Raw genomic sequence first — 25,707 nt, forward strand, 5'->3', positions numbered from 1 at the left:
ATTTCCTAAATGAGAGACAGTAAGACAGTATGGTTTTAGGGAAAGGTCATGTGTAACTAACCTCTGAGAGTTCTGCAAGAGTGAGCTCAGTCCTGAACAAAAGGGAATGCTGGGTAGACTGTTTGTATCTCATCTGCCAGAAATTATTTGACACGGTATAACCTGGTAGGAATAAGGGGGGAGACTCCTAAGATGGATAGGAGATTGTCTAGTGAGAGGGAACAAAGGACACATGTTAGGGGAGCCTTTTCCATATGGGTTGAGGTGGGTAGCAGATTTTTTTTTTTCATCCTTTTCCTAGGAGACTCCAGTCATGGACAAAAGTCTACATAAAGGCCGGGCTTTAATTGCATTATAGAGAGGGAATTATGAAAGATAAAGAAGATACAAGGGAAAGTATTTATGAATTTTGGAGAAAGTGAAAACCTGTCTTTTAAAATGTGCCAGGTTGTAGTTAATTGGGGAGACATAAGATAGAAAATTCCAAAGCTTCAAGGTGTAGGGAAAGAAATGTTTATCAGAATGACCCACCCTTGAGTTGCTAATGGCCATATAGTAATCATGTGATGTGGCAACTTGCTGAGTATTGCATGGTCTAGCTAGTGGTGGGGGCACACAAGCAGCCAGCCCTTGGGAGCAAAAACCAAAATACTACCTATAGAAGAGGGAAAGTGGACCAAAATTGCAGCATAGGGCAAGAGGGTCAAGTTTGGAAGTTAGCTTGGGACAGTTTATTAGTCGAACTGCTTACAACTCAACTCTCTCAAGTAAGGATGCAGAGCTAGAATCAACCCAGGTGTGAAAGCAGAACTCCATACAATGACGAATCAGTCCTTTGTATAAACGGAGCAACTGTTCAGAAGATAAGAAGGTTAACATCTATATAGGGCTTCCAGTTTCTTAGAGACAGACTTAGCTGTTTTTGTAATGTGGAGTTTCCAAGAAAAGTGGATGTCACAGTAATACCCAGTATCATCATTGAGTCAGTAGGTGGAATTACAGGACTGTCAAAGGAGAGATGAGAGTTGTGAGGAGTTTTCAGTAAAGAGATGGGTAGAAACTGGGTCATAGAGGCATTAAACTTAACAAGATTTCATCTACCCCATTGAGATATCCTGTCTCTGTCTGAGTTTATTGAGGAAGCTATCTCAAGACGAAGATGCAGATCGAGTGAAAGAGCAAGGAACAGAACTGAAGGCTGTGGATGAATGCAGTATTGAGTCATCAGCCTATGAGTGCATTTGGTTATTTGTGGAAGAGAGAAAATCATTTAAGAAAAGGGAAAAAATTAGGGAACAGGACAGAGCCATATTGGACACTGCAGTAGATGAAGAAAGGTTGGGGGAGGCTGATCCATCAACAACCACAAAGACAGATCAGTCAGAGAAGAAGCTGGATATGAAGGAGCAAAAAGAGGGGGGGAAACCAAAATAGAAGAACTTAGAGATTAGACCCTGAAGCCACACCCTGTCAAAAGCTGTGGAAATATCAAGGGCAACTACACAACAACTCCCCAGAATCTTTCAGGGATGATGACTGGACATAAGTAAGATAGGAAAGAGTATCATCAGTGGATCTCGCCTTATGCAACCCATACTGATGATCAGAGAGAAGACTGAGTTTTGAGGAATCTGAGATATGGGAGTTGAGAAGGGATTCAAAGACTATGGAATTGGTAGATGTCAAAGCACTTTTTGGACCATTGCTCTCTTTGAAATATGTTGTTGAATTGTTTGAAGATATGAAATCCTACCTGAATATGTTTTCAGATGATGCAAAGGTCAAGGTCATGATGAAAATGAACAGTGGAGAGGACTGCACCATCTTACAACGGGACTTAGCTGATTCTAAAGTTGGTCTGAATTGTAGGTAACGAAGTTCAACCTAGCCAAGTGTAAAGAATGAGGATGGGACATAGCAAAAGGTGGCTTCAATATGATTATTACCTAGTAGGAAGTAAGCTTCAGGGTTCTGCTTATGAGGAGGACTTGGGAGTTGACATTGTCCCTAACCTGTTATCAGAGTTGTATATTAGGTAAATAGTTAGGGAGACAAACTCTCCTCTGGCATATATTACATGGATATACATGGATAAGGAAATATTTAGCAAGCTATTCATGCCCTGTATAAGGCCAAAACTAGAATGTGCTTCTTAGGTTTGGTCACCACACCTAAAGAAGCACAGAGCTTATAGAGGAGGGCAACAGATATGGTACAAGAATTGAGAGCTAAGTTTCAGGGAAAGGCTGGAGGCTTTAGATTTACCCACCTTGGAAGAAAGTGAGGGATGACCTGAACACAAACTTTAAGCTTTTAAAAGAGTGATGATGTAGACAGTGACCAGTTCTTTGGAAGATGTAAGGATAGAACAACTAAAGGACATAACATGAATTTTAGTAAGAAACTTAGAAAAACGATGTAAAGAAATACTTTCATATTATAAAAGTTGTAGATGAATCGAACAGAATGACTGAGGACATGGTTGATGCAGACAGCATACATAGATTTAAGAGGTTGTATGATATCAGAGAATGTTCAAGAGATGGAGCCTCACAAGTGTAATTGATTACAAAAAAAAGTTATTAAAGAACTGAACTGTGGTGCTTTGAAATTGAACAGAGAGAAACAAGTGGCACTTAGCTTGAGATATAACATCTTAACATTATTGGATTTGACTGGATTACCACTTCCCCATTCCGGTGCTGCACGGATCTGAAATGAGAGAGGAAATATGTTTAGAATGAGAAAGAGATCAAGTATAAAATGAGGAGAAGGAGAGTGAGTTGAATTGTGCTGAGTGGAAACAATAGGGTCAGAAATAAGAATAAGAGGCACTATCATCAACTATTGCAATGGATCAGCCAGAGAGGAAGTTAAGCATTTAAGAGCTGAGAAAAACTGAAATACCTAAGACTGAAAGTATAGAAATGAAAGACTTATTCCACACCCTGTCAGATACTTTTGAGACATCAACAGCCATGACAGAAATTCCACAAAAATCTCTTGAGATAGGAGGACTAGAGGTAAGTGACACAGGAGAAAAATCCTTGGAAGACCTTCCATTGCAAAAGCCATGCTGGTGATCAGAAAGAAGTGAATGGGATTCTTAATGTTTTTGAAAGTGTGAGTTAAGGAAAATTTCAGAACATTGAGATAAAAGTAAGAATATTAAGGTATTACAGTGATCTTTCTTAGGGATGGGATGTACCAATGCATGCTTCTAAGAAGAAAGAATAACCTAGGTTTATAGAAAGAGACAAAATGGGCAAACATTTTTAGGCTTTGCGTGGGTATTCCATGTGGGCCACATGCCTTGGCTACCTGAAGTTGGAAAAGTCCTCAGAAAAGAGAGGAGATGAGGGAGGAGTAGATGGTGAATCAACTAGAGTTGGGTTAGAGGTAAATTGGTACCAAAAAGATTAATTTGTTGGAACATTAGCTATCAATTTATCAGGTTAGAAGAGGAGGAATATTTGAATTACAGAATTTTCTTTTTGTTATTCCTCTAATGCCCACATATTTTTATTTATTTATTCTTTTATATTTATTATACTTTGTCACTGTCTCCCGCATTAGCGAGGTAGCGCAAGGAAACAGACGAAAGAATGGCCCATCCCACCCACATACACATGTATATACACACATGTCCACACATGCACATATACATACTCATACATTTCAATGTATATATATTATTTTTTTTTTTTTTTTATTTTACTTTGTCGCTGTCTCCCGCGTTTGCGAGGTAGCGCAAGGAAACAGACGAAAGAAATGGCCCAACCCACCCCCATACACATGTATATACATACACGTCCACACACACAAATATACATACCTATACATCTCAATGTACACATATATATACACACACAGACACATACATATATACCCATGCACACAATTCACACTGTCTGCCTTTATTCATTCCCATCGCCACCTCGCCACACATGGAATACCATCCCCCTCCCACCTCATGTGTGCGAGGTAGCGCAAGGAAAAGACAACAAAGGCCCCATTCATTCACACTCAGTCTCTAGCTGTCATGCAGTAATGCCCGAAACCACAGCTCCCTTTCCACATCCAGGCCCCACACAAATTTCCATGGTTTACCCCAGACGCTTCACATGCCCTGATTCAATCCACTGACAGCACATCAACCCCGGTATACCACATTGATCCAATTCACTCTATTCCTTGCCCGCCTTTCACCCTCCTGCATGTTCAGGCCCCGATCACTCAAAATCTTTTTCACTCCATCTTTCCACCTCCAATTTGGTCTCCCACTTCTCGTTCCCTCCACCTCCGACATATATATATCCTCTTGGTCAATCTTTCCTCACTCATTCTCTCCATGTGCCCAAACCATTTCAAAACACCCTCTTCTGCTCTCTCAACCACGCTCTTTTTATTTCCACACATCTCTCTTACCCTTACATTACTTACTCGATCAAACCACCTCACACCACACATTATCCTCAAACATCTCATTTCAAGCACATCCACCCTCCTGTGCACAACTCTATCCATAGCCCACGCCTCGCAACCATACAACATTGTTGGAACCACTATTCCTTCAAACATACCCATTTTTGCTTTCCGGGATAATGTTCTCGACTTCCACACATTCTTCAAGGCTCCCAGGATCTTCGCCCCCTCCCCCACCCTATGATTCACTTCCGCTTCCATGGTTCCATCCGCTGCCAGATCCACTCCCAGATATCTAATACACTTTACTTCCCCCAGTTTTTCTCCATTCAAACTTACCTGCCAATTGACTTGACCCTCAACCCTACTGTACCTAATAACCTTGCTCTTATTCACATTTACTCTTAACTTTCTTCTTTCACGCACTTTACCAAACTCAGTCACCAGCTTCTGCAGTTTCTCACATGAATCAGCCACCAGCGCTGTATCATCAGCGAACAACAACTGACTCACTTCCCAAGCTCTCTCATCCACAACAGACTTCATACTTGCCCCTCTTTCCAAAACTCTTGCATTCACCTCCCTAAAAACCCCATCCATAAACAAATTAAACAACCATGGAGACATCACACACCCCTGCCGCAAACCTACATTCACAGAGAACCAATCACTTTCCTCTCTTCCTACACATACACATGCCTTACATCCTCGATAAAAACTTTTCACTGCTTCTAACAACTTGCCTCCCACACCATATGTTCTTAATACCTTCCATAGAGCATCTCTATCAACTCTTATTATATGCCTTCTCCAGATCCATAAATGCTACATACAAATCCATTTGCTTTTCTAAGTATTTCTCACATACATTCTTGAGTGGGAGGTGGGTTGATTAGAAAGGGTAGTGAGTGGTGGGATGAAGAAGTAAGATTATTAGTGAAAGAGAAGAGAGAGGCATTTGGACGATTTTTGCAGGGAAAAAATGCAATTGCGTGGGAGATGTATAAAAGAAAGAGACAGGAGGTCAAGAGAAAGGTGCAAGAGGTGAAAAAGAGGGCAAATGAGAGTTAGGGTGAGAGAGTATCATTAAATTTTAGGGAGAATAAAAAGATGTTCTGGAAGGAGGTAAATAAAGTGCGTAAGACAAGGGAACAAATGTGAACTTCAGTGAAGGGCACAAATGGGGAGGTGATAACAAGTAGTGGTGATGTGAGAAGGAGATGGAGTGAGTATTTTGAAGGTTTGTTGAATGTGTTTGATGATAGAGTGGCAGATATAGGGTGTTTTGGTCGAGGTGGTGTGCAAAGTGAGAGGGTTAGGGAAAATGATTTGGTAAACAGAGAAGAGGTAGTAAATGCTTTGCAGAAGGTGAAAGCTGGTAAGGCAGCAGGTTTGGATGGTATTGCAGTGGAATCTATTAAAAAAGGGGGTGACTGTGTTGTTGACTGGTTGGTAAGGTTATTTAATGTATGTATGACTCATGGTGAGGTGCCTGAGGATTGGCGGTATGCGTGCATAGTGCCATTGTACAAAGGCAAAGTGAGTGCTCAAATTACAGAAGTATAAGTTTGTTGAGTTTTCCTGGTAAATTATATGGGAGGGTATTGATTGAGAGGGTGAAGGCATGTACAGAGCATCAGATTGGGGAAGAGCAGTGTGGTTTCAGAAGTGGTAGAGGATGTGTGGATCAGGTGTTTGCTTTGAAGAATGTATGTGAGAAATACTTAGAAAAGCAAATGGATTTGTATGTAGCATTTATGGATCTGGAGAAGGCATATGATAGAGTTGATAGAGATGCTTTGTGGAAGGTATTAAGAATATATGGTGTGGGAGGCAAGTTGTTAGAAGCAGTGAAAAGTTTTTATCGAGGATGTAAGGCATGTGTACGTGTAGGAAGAGAGGAAAGTGATTAGTTCTCAGTGAATGTAGGTTTGCGGCAGGGGTGTGTGATGTCTCCATGGTTGTTTAATTTGTTTATGGATGGGGTTGTTAGGGAGGTGAATGCAAGAGTTTTGGAAAGAGGGGCAAGTATGAAGTCTGTTGTGGATGAGAGAGCTTGGGAAGTGAGTCAGTTGTTGTTCGCTGATGATACAGTGCTGGTGGCTGATTCATGTGAGAAACTGCAGAAGCTGGTGACTGAGTTTGGTAAAGTGTGTGAAAGAAGAAAGTTAAGAGTAAATGTGAATAAGAGCAAGGTTATTAGGTACAGTAGGGTTGAGGGTCAAGTCAATTGGGAGGTAAGTTTGAATGGAGAAAACTGGAGGAAGTAATGTGTTTTAGATATCTGGGAGTGGATCTGGCAGCGGATGGAACCATGGAAGCGGAAGTGAATCATAGGGTGGGGGAGGGAGCGAAAATCCTGGGAGCCTTGAAGAATGTGTGGAAGTCGAGAACATTATCTCGGAAAGCAAAAATGGGTATGTTTGAAGGAATAGTGGTTCCAACAATGTTGTATGGTTGTGAGGCGTGGGCTATGGATAGAGTTGTGCGCAGGAGGATGGATGTGCTGGAAATGAGATGTTTGAGGACAATGTGTGGTGTGAGGTGGTTTGATCGAGTAAGTAATGTAAGGGTAAGAGAGATGTGTGGAAATAAAAAGAGCGTGGTTGAGAGAGCAGAAGAGGGTGTTTTGAAATGGTTTGGGCACATGGAGAGAATGAGTGAGGAAAGATTGACCAAGAGGATATATGTGTCGGAGGTGGAGGGAACGAGGAGAAGTGGGAGACCAAATTGGAGGTGGAAAGATGGAGTGAAAAAAATTTTGAGTGATCGGGGCCTGAACATGCAGGAGGGTGAAAGGCGGGCAAGGAATTGAGTGAATTGGATCGATGTGGTATACCGGGGTTGACGTGCTGTCAATGGATTGAATCAGGGCATGTGAAGCGTCTGGGGTAAACCATGGAAATTTGTGTGGGGCCTGGATGTGGAAAGGGAGCTGTGGTTTCGTGCATTATTGCGTGACAGCTAGAGACTGAGTGTGAACAAATGGGGCCTTTGTTGTCTTTTCCTAGTGCTACCTCGCACACATGAGGTGGGAGGGGGTTGGTATTCCATGTGTGGTGAGGTGGCGATGGAAATGAATAGGGGCAGGCAGTGTGAATTGTGTGCATGGGTATATATGTCTGTGTCTGTATGTGTATATATATGTGTACATTGAGATGTATAGGTATGTATATTTGCATGTGTGGGGGTGTGTGTGTGTACATTATGTATGGGGGTGGGTTGGGCCATTTCTTTCGTCTGTTTCCTTGCGCTACCTCGCAAACGCGAGAGACAGCGACAAAGCAAAATAAAAAAAAAAAAGAAACATTCTTCAAAGCAAACACCTGATCCACACATCCTCTACCACTTCTGAAACCACACTGCTCTTCCCCAATCTGATGCTCTGTACATGCCTTCACCCTCTCAATCAATACCCTCCCATATGATTTACCAGGAATACTCAACAAACTTATACCTCTGTAATTTGAGCACTCACTCTTATCCCTTTGCCTTTGTTCAATGGCACTATGCACGCATTCTGCCAATCCTCAGGCACCTCACCATGAGTCATACATACATTAAATAAACTTACCAACCAGTCAACAATACAGTCACCCCCTTTTTTAATAGATTCCACTGCAATACCATCCAAACCTGCTGCCTTGCTGGCTTTCATCTTCCGCAAAGCTTTTACTACCTCTTCTCTGTTTATCAAATCATTTTCCCTAACCCTCTCACTTTGCACCCCACCTCGACCAAAACACCCTATATCTGCCACTCTATCATCAAACACATTCAACAAACCTTCAAGATACTCACTCCATCTCCTTCTCACATCACCACTACTTGTTATCACCTCCCCATTAGCGCCCTTCACTGAAGTTCCCATTTGCTCCCTTGTCTTACACACTTTATTTACCTCCTTCCAGAACATCTTTTTATTCTCCCTAAAATTTAATGATACTCTCTCACCCCAACTCTCATTTGCCCTCTTTTTCACCTCTTGCACCTTTCTCTTGACCTCCTGTCTCTTTCTTTTATACATCTCCCACTCAGTTGCATTTTTTCCCTGCAAAAATCGTCCAAATGCCTCTCTCTTCTCTTTCACTAATAATCTTACTTCTTCATCCCACCACTCACTACCCTTTCTAATCAACCCACCTCCCACGCTTCTCATGCCACAAGCATCTTTTGCGCACTCCATCAATGATTCCCTAAATACATTCCATTCCTCCCCCACTCCCCTTGCTTCCATTTTTCTCACCTTTTTCCATTCTGTACTCAGTCTCTCCTGGTACTTCCTCACACAAGTCTCCTTCCTAATCTCACTTACTCTCACCACCCTCTTCACCTTAACATTCACTCTTCTTTTCTGAAAACCCCAACAAATCTTCACCTTAACCTCCATAAGATTATGATCAGACATCCCTCCAGTTGCACCTCTCAGCACATTAACATCCAAAAGTCTCTCTTTCGCGCGCCTGTCAATTAACACGTAATCCAATAACACTCTCTGGCCATGTCTCCTACTTACATACATATACTTATGTGTATATATATATATATATATATATATATATATATATATATATATATATATATATATATATATATATATATATTCTTTTTCTTTCAAACTATTCGCCATTTCCCGCATTAGCGAGGTAGCGTTAAGAACAGAGAACTGGGCCTTTGAGGGAATATCCTCACCTGGCCCCCTTCTCTGTTCCCTCTTTTGGAAAATTGAAAAAAAATAATGAGAGGGGAGGATTCCCTTGCTCCCTCCCCTTTTAGTCGCCTTCTACGACATGCAGGGAATACGTGGGAAGTATTCTTTCTCCCCTATCCCCAGGGATATATATATATGTATATATATACACATGTACAGACATATACATATATACACATGTACATAATTCATACTTGCTGCCTTTATTCATTCCTGTCACCTCCCCGCCACACATGAAATGACAACCCCCTCCCCCCCGCATGCACGTGAGGTAGTGCTAGGAAAAGACAACAAAGGCCACATTCGTGCACACTCAATCTCTAGCTGTTATGTATAATGCATTGAAACCACAGCTCCCTTTCCACTTCTAGGCCCCACAAAACTTTCCATGGTTTACCCCAGACACTTCACATGCCCTGGTTCAATCCATTGACAGCGCATCGACCCCGGTATACCACATCGTTCCAATTCACTCTGTTCCTTGCATGCCTTTCACCCTCGTGCATGTTCAGGCCCCGATCGCTCAAAATCTTTTTCACTCCATCCTTCCACCTCCAATTTGGTCTCTCACTTCTCCTCATTCCCTCCACATCTGACACATATATCCTCTTTGTCAATCTTTCCTCACTCATTCTCTACATGTGACCAAACCATTTCAAAACCCTCTTCTGCTCTCTCAACCATACTCTTTTTATTACCACACATCTCTCTAGCCCTTTCATTACTTACTTGATCAAACCACCTCACACCACATACTGTCCTCAAACATCTCATTTCCAACACATCCACCCTCCTCCGCACAACTCTGTCTATAGCCCACGCCTCGCAACCATATAACATTGTTGAAACCACTATTCCTTCAAACATATCCATTTTTGCTTTCTGAGAAAATGTTCTCGCTTTCCACACATTTTTCAACGCTCCCAGATCTTTCGCCCCCTCCTCCACCCTGTGACTCACTTCCACTTCCATGTTTCCATCTGCTATCAAATCCACTCCCAGATACCTAAAACACTTCACTTCCTCCATTCATACTTACCTCCCAATTGACTTGTCCCTCAACCCTTCTGTACCTGATAACCTTGCTCGTATTCACACTCAGCTTTCTTCTTTCACATACTTTACCAAACTCAGTCACCAGCATCTGCAGTTTCTCACCCGAATCAGCCACCAGCGCTGTATCATCAGCAAATAACAACTGACTCACTTCTCAAGCCCTCTCATCCACAACAGACTGCATACTTTCCCCTCTCTCCAAAATTCTTGCATTCACCTACCTAACAACCCCATCCATAAACAAAATAACAACCATGGAGACATCACGCACCCCTGCCGCAAACCAACATTCACTGAGAACCAATCACTTTCTTCTCTTCCTACTCGTGCACATGCCTTACATCCTCGATAAAAACTTTTCACTGATTCTAGCAACTTGCCTCCCACACCATATATTCTTAATACCTTCCACAAAGCATCTCTGTCATATGCCTTCTCCAGATCCATAAATGCTACATACAGATCCATTTGCTTTTCTAAGTATTTCTCACATACATTCTTCAAAGCAAACACCTGATCCACACATCCTCTACCACTTCTGAAAGCACACTGCTCTTCCCAATCTGATGCTCTGTACATGCTTTCACCCTCTCAATCAATACCCTCCCATACAATTTCCCAGGAATACTCAATAAACTTATACCTCTGTAATTCGAGCACTCACCTTTATCCCCTTTGCCTTTATACAGTGGCACTATGCATACATTCCGCCAATCCTCAGGCACCTCACCGTGAGTCATACATACATTAGATATCCTTACCAACTAGTCAACAACACAGTCACCCCCTTTTTTAATAAATTCCACTGCAATACCATCCAAACTCGCTGCCTTGCTGGCTTTCATCTTCCGGAAAGCTATTATTACCTCTTCTCTCTTTACCAAATCATTCTCCCTAACTTGTCTCACTTTGCACACCATTTCGACCAAAACACTCTATATCTGCCACTTTATCATCTAAAACATTCAACAAACCTTCAAAGTACTCACTACATCTCATTCTCACATCACCACTACTTGTTATTACCTCCCCATTTGCCTCCTTCACCGATGTCCCATTTGTTCTCTTGTCTTACGCACTTTATTTACCTCCTTTCAAAACATCTTTTTATTCTCCCTAAAATTTAATGATACTCTCTCACCCTAACTCTCATTTGCCCTCTTTCACCTCTTGCACCTTTCTCTTGACCTCCTGCTTATTTCTTTTATACATCTCCCAGTCATTTCCATTATTTCCTTGCTAAACTTGTCCGAATGCCTCTTTCTTCTCTTTCACTATTTATCTTACTTCTTCATCCCACCACTCACCCTTTCTAATCTGCCCACCTCCCACGCTTCTCATGCCACAAGCATCTTTTGCGCAAGCCATAACTGCTTCTCTAAATACATCCCATTCCTCCCCCACTCCCATTACGTCCTTTGTTCTCACCTTTCTCCATTCTGCACTCAGTCTCTCCTGGTACTTCCTCACACAAGTCTCCTTCCCAAGCTCACTTACTCTCACCACTTTCTTCACCCCAACATTCTCTCTTCTTTTCTGAAAACCTCTACAAATCTTCACCTTCGCCTCCACAAGATAATGATCAGACATCCCTCCAGTTGCACCTCTCAGCACATTAACATCCAAAAGTCTCTCTTTCGCATGCCTATCAATTGACACATAATCCAATTATGCTCTCCGGCCATCTCTCCTACTTTTTTTTTTTTATTTTTTATTTTTTTATACTTTGTCGCTGTCTCCCGCGTTTGCGAGGTAGCGCAAGGAAACAGACGAAAGAAATGGCCCAACCCCCCCCCCCATACACATGTACATACACACGTCCACACACGCAAATATACATACCTACACAGCTTTCCATGGTTTACCCCAGACGCTTCACATGCCTTGCTTCAATCCACTGACAGCACGACAACCCCTGTATACCACATGACTCCAATTCACTCTATTTCTTGCCCTCCTTTCACCCTCCTGCATGTTCAGGCCCCAATCACACAAAATCTTTTTCACTCCATCTTTCCACCTCCAATTTGGTCTCCCTCTTCTCCTCGTTCCCTCCACCTCCGACACATATATCCTCTTGGTCAATCTCTCCTCACTCATTCTCTCCATGTGCCCAAACCATTTCAAAACACCCTCTTCTGCTCTCTCAACCACGCTCTTTTTATTTCCACACATCTCTCTCACCCATACGTTACTTACTCGATCAAACCACCTCACACCACACATTGTCCTCAAACATCTCATTTCCAGCACATCCATCCTCCTGCGCACATCTCTATCCATAGCCCACGCCTCGCAACCATACAACATTGTTGGAACCACTATTCCCTCAAACATACCCATTTTTGCTTTCCGAGATAATGTTCTCGACTTCCACACATTTTTCAAGGCTCCCAAAATTTTCGCCCCCTCCCCCACCCTATGATCCACTTCCGCTTCCATGGTTCCATCCGCTGACAGATCCACTCCCAAATATCTAAAACACTTCACTTCCTCCAGTTTTTCTCCATTCAAACTCACCTCCCAATTGACTTGACCCTCACCCCTACTGTACCTAATAACCTTGCTCTTATTCACATTTACTCTCAACTTTCTTCTTCCACACACTTTACCAAACTCAGTCACCAGCTTCTGCAGTTTCTCACATGAATCAGCCACCAGCGCTGTATCATCAGCGAACAACAACTGACTCACTTCCCAAGCTCTCTCATCCCCAACAGACTTCATACTTGCCCCTCTTTCCAGGACTCTTGCATTTACCTCCTACTTACATATGTATAATTATGTATATCTCTCTTTTTAATCGAGGTATTTCCAATCACCAGTCCTTTTTCAGCACACAAATCTACAAGCTCTTCACCATTTCCATTTACAACACTGAACACCCTATGTACACCAATTATTTCCTCAACTGCCACATTACTCGTCTTTGCATTCAAAGCACCCATCACTATAACCCGGTCTTGTGCATCAAAACTACTAACACACTCACTCAGTTGCTCCCAAAACACTAGCCTCTCATGATCTTTATTCTCATGCCCAGGTGCTTAGGCACTAATAGTCACCCATCTCTCTCCATGCACTTTCAGTTTTACCCATATCAGTCTGGAGTTTACTTTCCTACACTCTTATCGCATACTTCCACCACTCCTGTTTCAGAAGTAGCGCTACTCCTTCCCTTGCTCTTGTCCTCTCACCAACCCCTGACTTTACTCCCAAAACTTTCCCAAACCACTCTTCCACTTTACCCTTGAGCTTCGTTTCACTCAGAGCCAAAACATCTAGGTTCCTTTCCTCAAACATACTACCTATCTCTCCTTTTTTCTGATCTTGTTTACATCCACACACATTAGGCACCCCAATCTGAGCCTTCGAGGAGGATTAGCATTCCCGGCATGACTCCTTCTTATGTTTTCCCTTTTAGAAAGTTAAAATACAAGGATATTAAAGTACAAGAATATTGTTATTCTCCTAAATATTTGTTTTTTGTACCCTTACAGATATTTTTATCTTTACATAATGAGACAAGAACAGTATAAAAGTAAATTTAGCCTTGTGATATCTGTAGAAGGGTTACTGTTACACTAGTGTTAGAGATGAAAAAGGACAAGGTTGCTTTCATATATTTCTTCCTAATATTAATTTGTTTTTAATGTCAGCTGAGACAACATAGTTGACTGAGGCCCTGATTTAGGCCATCTTTTGGGAGCTGTATATATGTTTTAATCAGAGCCAGGTACCCATTTTATCTACCAAACCCTAAGGGTGTATGAACAGCTGGGTTGATTGTGGACTGAGTGCCACAACCAGGATTCAAACCTATGCCCTCAACTCTGGGCGGCCTGTGAATGCATCATGGTCAGGAATGGTAATGGTCTACCTTACATATTGATGTAATGATTATCATTTTCCTTTTATTCTTATGCTAAAAAGATATGCAAATAAACTTTATTGATAACTATATAAGTAACATTTATGCAGATACTTTGTACATAGGGTGTTCCCTGGGGATAGGGGAGAAAGAATACTTCCCACTCATTCCTCATGTGTCGTAGAAGGCGACTTAAGGGGACAGGAGCGGGGGGCCAGAAACCCTCCCCTCCTTGTATTTTAACTTTCTAAAAGGGGAAACAGAAGGAGTCACACGAGGAGTGCTCATCCTCCTCGAAGGCTCAGATTGGGGTGTCTAAATGTGTGTGGATGTAACCAAGATGAGAAAAAAGGAGAGATAGGTAGTATGTTTGAGGAAAGGAACCTGGATGTTTTGGCTGTGAGTGAAACGAAGCTAAAGGGTAAAGGGGAAGAGTGGGAATGTCTTGGGAGTAAAGTGAGGGGTTAGTGAGAGGACAGGAGCAAGGGAAGGAGTAGCACTACTCCTGAATCAGGAGTTGTGGGAGTATGTGATAGAGTGTAAGAAAGTAAATTCTAGATTGATATGGGTAAGACTGAAAGTTGATGGAGAGAGATGGGTGATTATTGGTGCACATGCACCTGTGCATGAGAAGAGAGATCATGAGAGGCAAGTGTTTTGGGAGCAGCTAAATGAGTGTGTTAGTGGTTTTGATGCACAAGACTGGGTTATAGTGGTGGGTGATTTGAATGCAAAGGTGAGTAATGTGGCAGTTGAGGGAATAATTGGTATACACGGAGTGTTCAGTGTGAAGAGCTTGTAGATTTATGTGCTGAAAAAGGACTGGTGATTGGGAATACCTGGTTTAAAAAGCGAGATATACATAAGTATACGTATGTAAGTAGGAGAGATGGCCAGAGAGCGTTATTGGATTATGTGTTAATTGATAGACGCACGAAAGAGAGACTTTTGGATGTTAATGTGCTGAGAGGTGCAGCTGGAGGGATGTCTGATCATTATCTTGTGGAGGCGAAGGTGAAGATTTGTGGGGGTTTTCAGAAAAGAAGAGAGAATGTTGGGGTGAAGAGAGTGGTGAGAGTAAGTGAGCTTAGGAAGGAGACTTGTGTGAGGAAGTACCAGGAGAGACTGAGTACAGAATGGAAAAAGGTGAGAACAAAGGAGGTGAGGGGAGTGGGGGAGGAATGGGATGTATTTAGGGAAGCAGTGATTGCTTGCGCAAAAGATGCTTGTGGCATGAGAAGCGTGGAAGGTGGGTTGATTAGAAAAGGTAGTGAGTGGTGGAATGAAGAAGTAAGATTATTAGTGAAAGAGAAGAGAGAGGCATTTGGACGATTTTTGCAGGGAAAAATGCAAATGAGTGGGAGAGGTATGAAAGAAAGAGGCAGGAGGTCGAGAAAGGTGCAAGAGGTGAAAAAGAGGGCAAATGAGAGTTGGGGTGAGAGAGTATCATTAAATTTTGGGGAGAATAAAAAGATGTTTTGGAAGGAGGTAAATAAAGTGCGTAAGACAAGGGAGCAAATGGGAACTTCAGTGAAGGGGGCTAATGGGGAGGTGATAACAAGTAGTGGTGATGTGAGAAGGAGATGGAGTGAGTATTTTGAAGGTTTGTTGAATGTGTTTGATGATAGAGTGGCAGATATAGGGTGTTTTGGTCGAGGTGGTGTGCAAAGTGAGAGGGTTAGGGAAAATGATTTGGTAAATAGAGAAGAGGTAGTAAAAGCTTTATGGAAGATGAAAGCCAGCAAGGCAGCAGGTTTGGATGGTATTGCAGTGGAATCTATTAAAAAAGGGGGTGACTGTATTGTTGACTGGTTGGTAAGGTTATTTAATGTATGTATGATTCATGGTGAGGTGCCTGAGGATTGGCAGAATGCTTGCATAGTGCCATTGTACAAAGGCAAAGGGGATAAGAGTGAGTGCTCAAATTACAGAGGTATAAGTTTGTTGAGTATTCCTTGTAAATTATATGGGAGCGTATTGATTGAGAGGGTGAAGGCATGTACAGAGCATCCGATTGGGGAAGAGCAGTGTGGTTTCAGAAGTGGTAGAGGATGTGTGGATCAGGTGTTTGCTTTGAAGAATGTATGTGAGAAATACTTAGAAAAACAAATGGATTTGTATGTAGCATTTATGGATCTGGAGAAGACATATGATAGAGTTGATAGAGATGCTCTGTGGAAGGTTTTAAGAATATATGGTGTGGGAGGCAAGTTGTTAGAAGCAGTGAAAAGTTTTTATCGAGGATGTAAGGCATGTGTACATGTAGGAAGAGAGGAAAGTGATTGTTTCTCAATGAATGTAGGTTTGCGGCAGGGGTGTGTGATGTCTCCATGGTTGTTTAATTTGTTTATGGATGGGGTTGTTAGGGAGGTGAATGCAAGAGTTTTGGAAAGAGGGGCAAGTATGAAGTCTGTTGTGGATGAGAGAGCTTGGGAAGTGAGTCAGTTGTTGTTCGCTGATGATACAGCATTGGTGGCTGATTCATGTAAGAAACTGCAGAAGCTGGTGACTGAGTTTGGTAAAGTGTGTGAAAGAAGAAAGTTAAGAGTAAATTTGAATAAGAGCAAGGTTATTAGGTACAGTAGGGTTGAGGGTCAAGTCAATTGGGAGGTAAGTTTGAATGGAGAAAAACTGGAGGAAGTAAAGTGTTTTAGATATCTGGGAGTGGATCTGGCAGCGGATGGAACCATGGGAGCGGAAGTGAATCATGGGGTGGGGGAGGGGGCGAAAATTCTGGGAGTCTTGAAGAATGTTTGGAAGTCGAGAACATTATCTCGGAAAGCAAAAATGGGTATGTTTGAAGGAATAGTGGTTCCAACAATGTTGTATGGTTGCGAGGCGAGGCGTGGGCTATGGATAGAGTTGTGCGCAGGAGGATGGATGTGCTGGAAATGAGATGTTTGAGGACAATATGTGGTGTGAGGTGGTTTGATCGAGTAAGTAATGTAAGGGTGAGAGAGATGTATGGAAATAAAAAGAGTGTGGTTGAGAGAGCAGAAGAGGGTGTTTTGAAATGGTTTGGTCACATGGAGAGAATGAGTGGGGAAAGACTGACCAAGAGGATATGTGTCAGAGGTGGAGGGAACGAGGAGAAGTGGGAGACCAAATTGGAGGTGGAAAGATGGAGTGAAAAAGATTTTGAGTGATCGGGGCCTGAACATGCAGGAGGGTGAAAGGAGGGCAAGGAATAGAGTGAATTGGAACGATGTGGTATACCGGGGTCGACGTGCTGTCAATGGATTGAACCAGGGCATGTGAAGTGTCTGGGGTAAACCATGGAAAGTGTGTGGGGCCTGGATGTGGAAAGGGAGCTGTGGTTTCGGTGCATTATTACATGACAGCTAGAGACTGAGTGTGAACGAATGGGGCCTTTGGTGTCTTTCCTATCGGTACCTTGCACACATGAGGGGGGAGGGGGTTGTTATTCCATGTGTGGCGAGGTGGCGATGGGAACAAATAAAGGCAGACAGTATGAATTATGTACATGTGTATATATGTATATGTTTGTGTGTGTATATATATGTGTACATTGAGATGTATAGGTATGTATATTTGCATGTGTGGACGTGTATGTATATACATGTGTATGTGGGCGGTTTGGGCCATTCTTTCGTCTGTTTGCTTGCGCTACCTCGCTAACGCGGGAGACAGCGACAGAGCAAAATATAAAATAAGAATAACTTTGTATATGTCAGCAAAAGTTAGCAAATACAGCAACATTAACATGAACTGTGCATTTTGCCCAATTTTTGTGTTTACAGGGTAACTGAGAGTGATTGTCCTATGAAAACATCGTTTACTCTTACATGCAGTCTTCTTTATCCCTATGTAGAATGTAGCCTTGAAATTGTGGCAGGAATTCTCACAATGAAGATACTTATATGTAGATATTGATGGGCTTGTGCAGATATTTTTCTGTTGATGTCAAAAAGTTAAGGACCTGAAGCTTTGTCTTTATGTTGATTTTAAAAATTTAAGGACCAGAAGCTTTGTCTTTAGAGTAAGTCAACTCATCTCACTTTTTTTTATGAAAGTGAACTTGACTTTAAAGAACATCTTTGCAGTGATTCCAAGCAGATTTGAAAGAGGTATGGCTTTCAGGAAAAGGGAAGAGTCCCATGGCCCAATATACCAGGGTAGAACACCTGAAGTCTTTGGGAGTCTACACCCCCACAGTTTCGGCTTAACCTGTGCTGTGGCAGGAGCATTCAAACAATGATTTGCTGGCAAATGATCTGGTAGAAGAGGGGTTATAGAGTTCTATCCCAGCCAAGATAGAGGCATCTGGCCAGCAAATCATTAGAGAAACCATGTAGGGATGACTGCTATCTGTCCCAAAGTGCCAGAACTGAGTAGGGATAGTGGATGGGCATTTTCAGTAAGAAGTCATAGAGATAAGCGTGTCATTGTAGGGATTAAAGGGAGAAGAAATAGTGTGTATATAGTGAGGGTGGGCAGGGGGGGGGGTTAGATTTGAAAGAGGTATGGCTTTCAGGAAAAGGGAAGAGTCCCATGGCCCAATATACCAGGATAGAACACCTGAAGTCTTTGGGAGTCTACACCCCCACAGTTTCGGCTTAACCTGTGCTGTGGCAGGAGCATTCAAACAGTGATTTGCTGGCAAATGATCTGGTAGAAGAGGGGTTATAGAATTCTATCCCAGCCAAGATAGAGGCATCTGGCCAGCAAATCATTAGAGAAACCATGTAGGGATGACTGCTATCTGTCCCAAAGTGCCAGAACTGAGTAGGGATAGTGGATGGGCATTTTCAGTTAGAAGTCATAGAGATAAGCTTGTCATTGTAGGGATTAAAGGGAGAAGAAATAGTGTGTATATAGTGAGGGTGGGCAGGGGGGGGTTAGATTTGATTTAGATTTGAAAGAGGTATGGCTTTCAGGAAAAGGGAAGAGTCCCATGGCCCAATATACCAGGGTAGAACACCTGAAGTCTTTGGGAGTCTACACCCCCACAGTTTCGGCTTAACCTGTGCTGTGGCAGGAGCATTCAAACAATGATTTGCTGGCAAATGATCTGGTAGAAGAGGGGTTATAGAGTTCTATCCCAGCCAAGATAGAGGCATCTGGCCAGCAAATCATTAGAGAAACCATGTAGGGATGACTGCTATCTGTCCCAAAGTGCCAGAACTGAGTAGGGATAGTGGATGGGCATTTTCAGTTAGAAGTCATAGAGATGAGCTTGTCATTGTAGGGATTAAAGGGAGAAGAAATAGTGTGTATATAGTGAGGATGGGCATGGGGGGGGGGGATTAAAAAAAAAAAAGAGAGAGATCAAGTGCTAGAAGAGTGTTAATCATTGGATGCATGACATTTCCATTGTACGTCACTGCGTGACTGGGGTCATTCGATATCTGAAGGAATGATATACACTAAGTATATTGGATGCAACTATATTATACATGATATCTGATGATTGATTCAAAAACTAAAATCATTTTGAAGCTAAATAAAGAGACTTTAACAAAAAACATAGCACCATATAAAGAGAAACTTTATTTATTTATGTATTATACTTTGTAGAGCAAAGAAACAGACGAAAGAATGGCCGAACCTACCCACATACACATGTATATACATGCACGTCCACACATGCACATATACATACCTATACATCTCAACTTATACATATATATATATATATATATATATATATATATATATATATATATATATATATATATATACACACACACACAGACATATACATATAAACACATGTACATAATTCATACTGTCTGCCCTTATTCATTCCCGTCGCCACCCTGCCATACATGAAATGAAAACCTCCTCCTCCCGCATGTGTGCGAGGTTGCATCAGGAAAAGACAACAAAGGCCACATTTGTTCACACTCAATCTCTAGCTGTCATGTATAATGCACCGAAACCACAGCTCCCTTTCCACGTCCAGGCTCCACAACACTTTCCATGGTTTACCCCAGACGCTTCACATCCCCTAGTTCAATCCATCGACAGCACGTCGACCCCGGTATACCACATCGCTCCAATTCACTCTATTCCTTGCAAGTCTCCCACCCTCCTGCATGTTCAGGCCACGATCACTCAAAATCTTTTTCACTTCATCTTTCCACCTCCAATTTGGTCTCCCACTTCTCCTTGTTCCCTCCACCTCTGATACATATATCCTCTTTGTCAATCTTTCCTCACTCATTCTCTCCATGTGACCAAACACCCTCCTCTGCTCTCTCAACCACACTCTTTTTATTACCACACATCTCCTTTACCCTTTCACTACTTACTCGATCAAACCACCTTACACCATATATTATCCTCAAACATCTCATTCCCAGCACATCCACCCTCCTGCGCACAACTCTATCTATAGCCCACGCCTCCCAACCATATAGCATTGTTGGAACCACTATTCCTTCAAACATACCCATTTTTGCTTTCCAAGATAACATGTTCTCAACTTCCACACATTTTTCAATGCTCCCAGAACTTTCGCCCCATCCCCCACCCTATGATTCACTTCCTTTTCAATGGTTCCATCTGCTGCCAAATCCACCCCCAGATATCTAAAACACTTCACTTCCTCCAATTTTTCTCCATTCAAACTTACCTCCCAATTGACTTGTCCCTCAACCCTACTCTACCGAATATCCTTGCTCTTATTCACATTTGCTCTCACTTTCTTCTTTCACACACTTTACCAAACTCAGTCACCAGCTTCTGCAGTTTCTCATCCAAATCAGCCAACAGCTACTGACTCACTTCCCAAGCTCTCTCATCCACAACAGACTGCGTACTTGCCCCTTTCGAAAACTCTTGCATTTACCTCCCTGACAACCCCATCCATAAACAATTTTAACAACCATTGAGACATCACGCACCCCCTACCGCAAACCAACATTCACTGAGAACCAATCACTTTCCTCTCTTTCTACACGTACACATGCTTTACATCCTCGTTAAAAGCTTTTCACTGCTTCTAACAACTTACCTCTGACTCCATATATTCTTAATACCCTCTAAAGAGCATCTCTATCAACTTTATATCATATGCCTTCTTCTGATCCATAAATACCACATACAAATCCACTTACTCTTCTAAGTATTTCTCACGTATATTTTTCAAAGCAAACACCCGATCCACACATCCTCTACCACTTCTCAAACCACACCGCTACTCCCCAATCTGATGCTCTGTACATGCTTTCACCCTCTCAATCAACACCCTCCCATATAATTTTCCAGGAATACTCAACAAACTTATACACCTCTGTAATTTGAGCACTCACTCTTATCCCCTTTGATATTGTACAATGGCACCATGCAAGCATTCCGCCAGTCCTCAGTCCTCACCTTGAGTCATACATACATTACATAACCTAACTAACCAGTCAACAATACAGTCACCCACTTTTTTAATATATTCCACTGCAATACCATCCAAACCCGCTGCCTTGCCGGCTTTCATCTTCCACAAAGCTTTTACTACTTCTTTTCTGTTTACCAAATCATTCTCCCTAACCCACTCACTTTGCACACCACCTCGACCAAAACACCCTCTATCTGCCACTCTATCATCAGACACATTCAACAAACCTTCAAAATACTCACTCCATCTTCTTCTCACATCATCACTACTTGTTATCACCTCCCCATTAGCCCCTTTCACTGATGTTCCCATTTCTTCCCTTGTCTTACGCACTTTATTTACCTCCTTCCAAAACATCTTTTTATTCACCCTAAAATATAATGATACTCTCTCATCTCAACTTTCATTTGCCCTCTTTTCACCTCTTGCACCTTTCTCTTGACCTCCTGCCTCTTTCTTTTATATATCATCCAGTCATTTGCATTATTTCCCTGCAAAAATCATCCAAATGCCTCTCTCTTCTCTTTCACTAAGAATCCCACTTCTTCATCCCACCACTCACTACCCTTTCTAATTTACCCACCTCCCACGCTTCTGATGCTACAAGCGTCTTTTGCACAAGCCATCACTGCTTCCCTAAATACATCCCATTCCTCCCCCATTGCCCTTACGTCCTTTGTTCTCACCTTCTTCCATTCCGTACTCGGCCTCTCCGGGTACTTCCTCGCACAAGTCTCCTTCCCAAGCTCACTTACTCTCACCAATCTCTTCACCCCAACATTCTTTCTTCTTTTCTGAAAACCTCTACAAATCTTAACCTTTGCCTCCACAAGATAATGATCAGACATCCCTCCAGTTGCACCTCTCAGCACATTAACATCCAAAAGTCTCTCTTTCGCATGCCTATCAGTTAACATGTAATCCAATAAAGCTCTCTGGCCATCTCTCCTAATTATATACATATACTTATGTATATCTCGCTTTTTAAACCAGGTATTCCCAATCACCAGTCCTTTTTCAGCACATAAATCTACAAGCTCTTCACCATTTCCATTTACAACACTGAACACCCCATGTATACTAATTATTCCCTCAACTGCCACATTACTCACCTTTGCATTTATATCACCCATCACTATAACCCGGTCTTGTGCATCAAAACCACTAACACACTCATTCAGCTGCTCCCAAAACACTTGCCTCTGATGATCTTTCTTCTCATGCCCAGGTGCATATGCATCAATAATCACCCATCTCTCTCCATATATATATATATATATATATATATATATATATATATATATATATATATATATATATATATAGATATAGCGTTATTGGATTACGTGTTAATTGACAGGCGCGCGAAAGAGAGACTTTTGGATGTTGATGTGCTGAGAGGTGCAACTGGAGGGATGTCTGATCATTATCTTGTGGAGGCTAAGGTGAAGATTTGTAGGGGTTTTCAGAAAAGAAGAGTGAATGTTGGGGTGAAGAGGGTGGTGAGAGTAAGTGAGCTTGAGAAGGAGACTTGTGTGAGGAAGTACCAGGAGAGAATGAGTACAGAATGGAAAAAGGTATGAACAATGGAAGTAAGGGGAGTGGGGGAGGAATGGGATGTATTTAGGGAATCAGTGATGGATTGCGCAAAAGATGCTTGTGGCATGAGAAGAGTGGGAGGTGGGTTGATTAGAAAGTGTAGTGAATCGTGGGAAGAAGAAGTAAGATTATTAGTGAAAGAGAAGAGAGAGGCATTTGGATGATTTTTGCAGGGAAAAAATGCAATTGAGTGGGAGATGTATAAAAGAAAGAGACAGGAGGTCAAGAGAAAGGTGCAAGAGGTGAAAAAGAGGGAAAATGAGAGTTGGGGTGAGAGAGTATCATTAAATTTTAGGGAGAATAAAAAGATGTTCTGGAAGGAGGTAAATAAAATGCGTAAGACAAGGGAGCAAATGGGAACTTCAGTGAAGGGCGCAAATGGGGAGGATAACAAGTAGTGGTGATGTGAGAAGGAGATGGAGTGAGTATTTTGAAGGTTTGTTGAATGTGTTTGATGATAGAGTGGCAGATATTGGGTGTTTTGGTCGAGGTGGTGTGCAGAGTGAGAGGGTTAGGGAAAATGATTTGGTAAACAGAGAAGAGGTAGTAAAAGCTTTGCAGAAGATGAAAGCCGGCAAGGCAGCAGGTTTGGATGGTATTGCAGTGGAATTTATTAAAAAAGGGGGTGACTGTATTGTTGACTGGTAGGTAAGGTTATTTAAGATATGTATGACTCATGGTGAGGTGCCTGAGGATTGGCGGAATGCATGCATAGTGCCATTGTACAAAGGCAAAGGGGATAAGAGTGAGTGCTCAAATTACAGAGGTATAAGTTTGTTGAGTATTCCTGGTAAATTATATGGGAGGGTATTGATTGAGAGGGTGAAGGCATGTACAGAGCATCAGATTGGGGAAGAGCAGTGTGGTTTCAGAAGTGGTAGAGGATGTGTGGATCAGGTGTTTGCTTTGAAGAATGTATGTGAGAAATACTTAGAAAAGCAAATGGATTTGTATGTAGCATTGATGGATGTGGAGAAGGCATATGATAGAGTTGATAGAGATGCTCTGTGGAAGGTATTAAGAATATATGGTGTGGGAGGCAAGTTGTTAGAAGCAGTGAAAAGTTTTTATCGAGGATGTAAGGCATGTGTACGTGTAGGAAGAGAGGAAAGTGATTGGTTCTCAGTGAATGTAGGTTTGCGGCAGGGGTGTGTGATGTCTCCACGGTTGTTTAATTTGTTTATGGATGGGGTTGTTAGGGAGGTGAATGCAAGAGTTTTGGAAAGAGGGGCAAGTATGAAGTCTGTTGTGGATGAAAGAGCTGGGAAGTGAGTCAGTTGTTGTTCGCTGATGATACAGCGCTGGTGGCTGATTCATGTGATAAACTTCAGAAGCTGGTGACTGAGTTTGGTAAAGTTTGTGAAAGAAGAAAGTTAAGAGTAAATGTGAATAAGAGCAAGGTTATTAGGTACAGTAGGGTTGAGGGTCAAGTCAATTGGGAGGTAAGTTTGAATGGAGAAAAACTGGAGGAAGTAAAGTGTTTTAGATATCTGGGAGTGGATCTGGCAGCGGATGGAACCATGGAAGCGGAAGTGGATCATAGGGTGGGGGAGGGGGCGAAAATCCTGGGAGCCTTGAAGAATGTTTGGAAGTCGAGAACATTATCTCGGAAAGCAAAAATGGGTATGTTTGAAGGAATAGTGGTTCAACAATGTTGTATGGTTGCGAGGCGTGGGCTATGGATAGAGTTGTGCGCAGGAGGGTGGATGTGCTGGAAATGAGATGTTTGAGGACAATATGTGGTGTGAGGTAGTTTGATCGAGTAAGTAATGTAAGGGTAAGAGAGATGTGTGGTAATAAAAAGAGTATGGTTGAGAGAGAGCAGAAGAGTGTTTTTTGAAATGGTTTGGGCACATGGAGAGAATGAGTGAGGAAAGATTGACCAAGAGGATATATGTGTCAGAGGTGGAGGGAACGAGGAGAAGTGGGAGACCAAATTGGAGGTGGAAAGATGGAGTGAAAAAGATTTTGTGTGATCGGGGCCTGAACATGCAGGAGGGTGAAAGGTGGGCAAGGAATAGAGTGAATTGAAGCGATGTGGTATACTGGGGTTGACGTACTGTCAGTGGATTGAATCAGGGCATGTGAAGCGTCTGGGGTAAACCATGGAAAGTTTTGTGTTGCCTGGATGTGGAAAGGGAGCTGTGGTTTCGGGCATTATTGCATGACAGCTACAGACTGAGTGTGAACGAATAGGCCTTTGTTGTCTTTTCCTAGTGCTACCTCGCACACATGAGGGGGGAGGGGGATGGTATTCCATGTGTGGCGAGGTGGCGATGGGAATGAATAAAGGCAGACAGTTTGAATTGTGTGCATGGGTATATATGTATGTGTCTGTGTGTGTATATATATGTGTACATTGAGATGTATAGGTATGTATATTTGCGTGTGTGGACGTGTATGTATATACATTGTGTATGCGGGTGGGTTGGGCCATTTCTTTCGTCTGTTTCCTTGCGCTACCTCGCAAACGCGGGAGACCGACAAAGCAAAAAATATATATATATATATATGTATATATATATATATATATATATATATATATATATATATATATATATATATATCTATATATATATATATATATATATATATTATTTATTTATTTATTTATTCATTTTGCTTTGTTGCTGTCTCCCGCGTTTGGGAGGTAGCGCAAGGAAACAGACGAAAGAAATAGCCCAACCC

The 25,707-nt window shown here is 42.1% G+C and overlaps 1 protein-coding gene across 1 annotated transcript in view; it reads left to right on the forward strand.

Moving 5' to 3' along the window:
- Positions 1 to 25,707, forward strand: part of LOC139764751 (protogenin-like) — a 1,310,239-nt gene that overhangs the window by 387,415 nt on the left and 897,117 nt on the right. Inside the window, exons 7-9 of the mRNA XM_071691615.1 lie at positions 1,131 to 1,213; positions 1,770 to 1,865; positions 2,956 to 3,023. Coding sequence (XP_071547716.1) covers positions 1,131 to 1,213; positions 1,770 to 1,865; positions 2,956 to 3,023 — 247 coding nt within the window. The remainder of the gene's footprint in view (positions 1 to 1,130; positions 1,214 to 1,769; positions 1,866 to 2,955; positions 3,024 to 25,707) is intronic.

This window comes from Panulirus ornatus, chromosome 51 (genome assembly GCF_036320965.1).
Source record: "Panulirus ornatus isolate Po-2019 chromosome 51, ASM3632096v1, whole genome shotgun sequence".
NCBI lineage: Eukaryota > Metazoa > Arthropoda > Malacostraca > Decapoda > Palinuridae > Panulirus > Panulirus ornatus.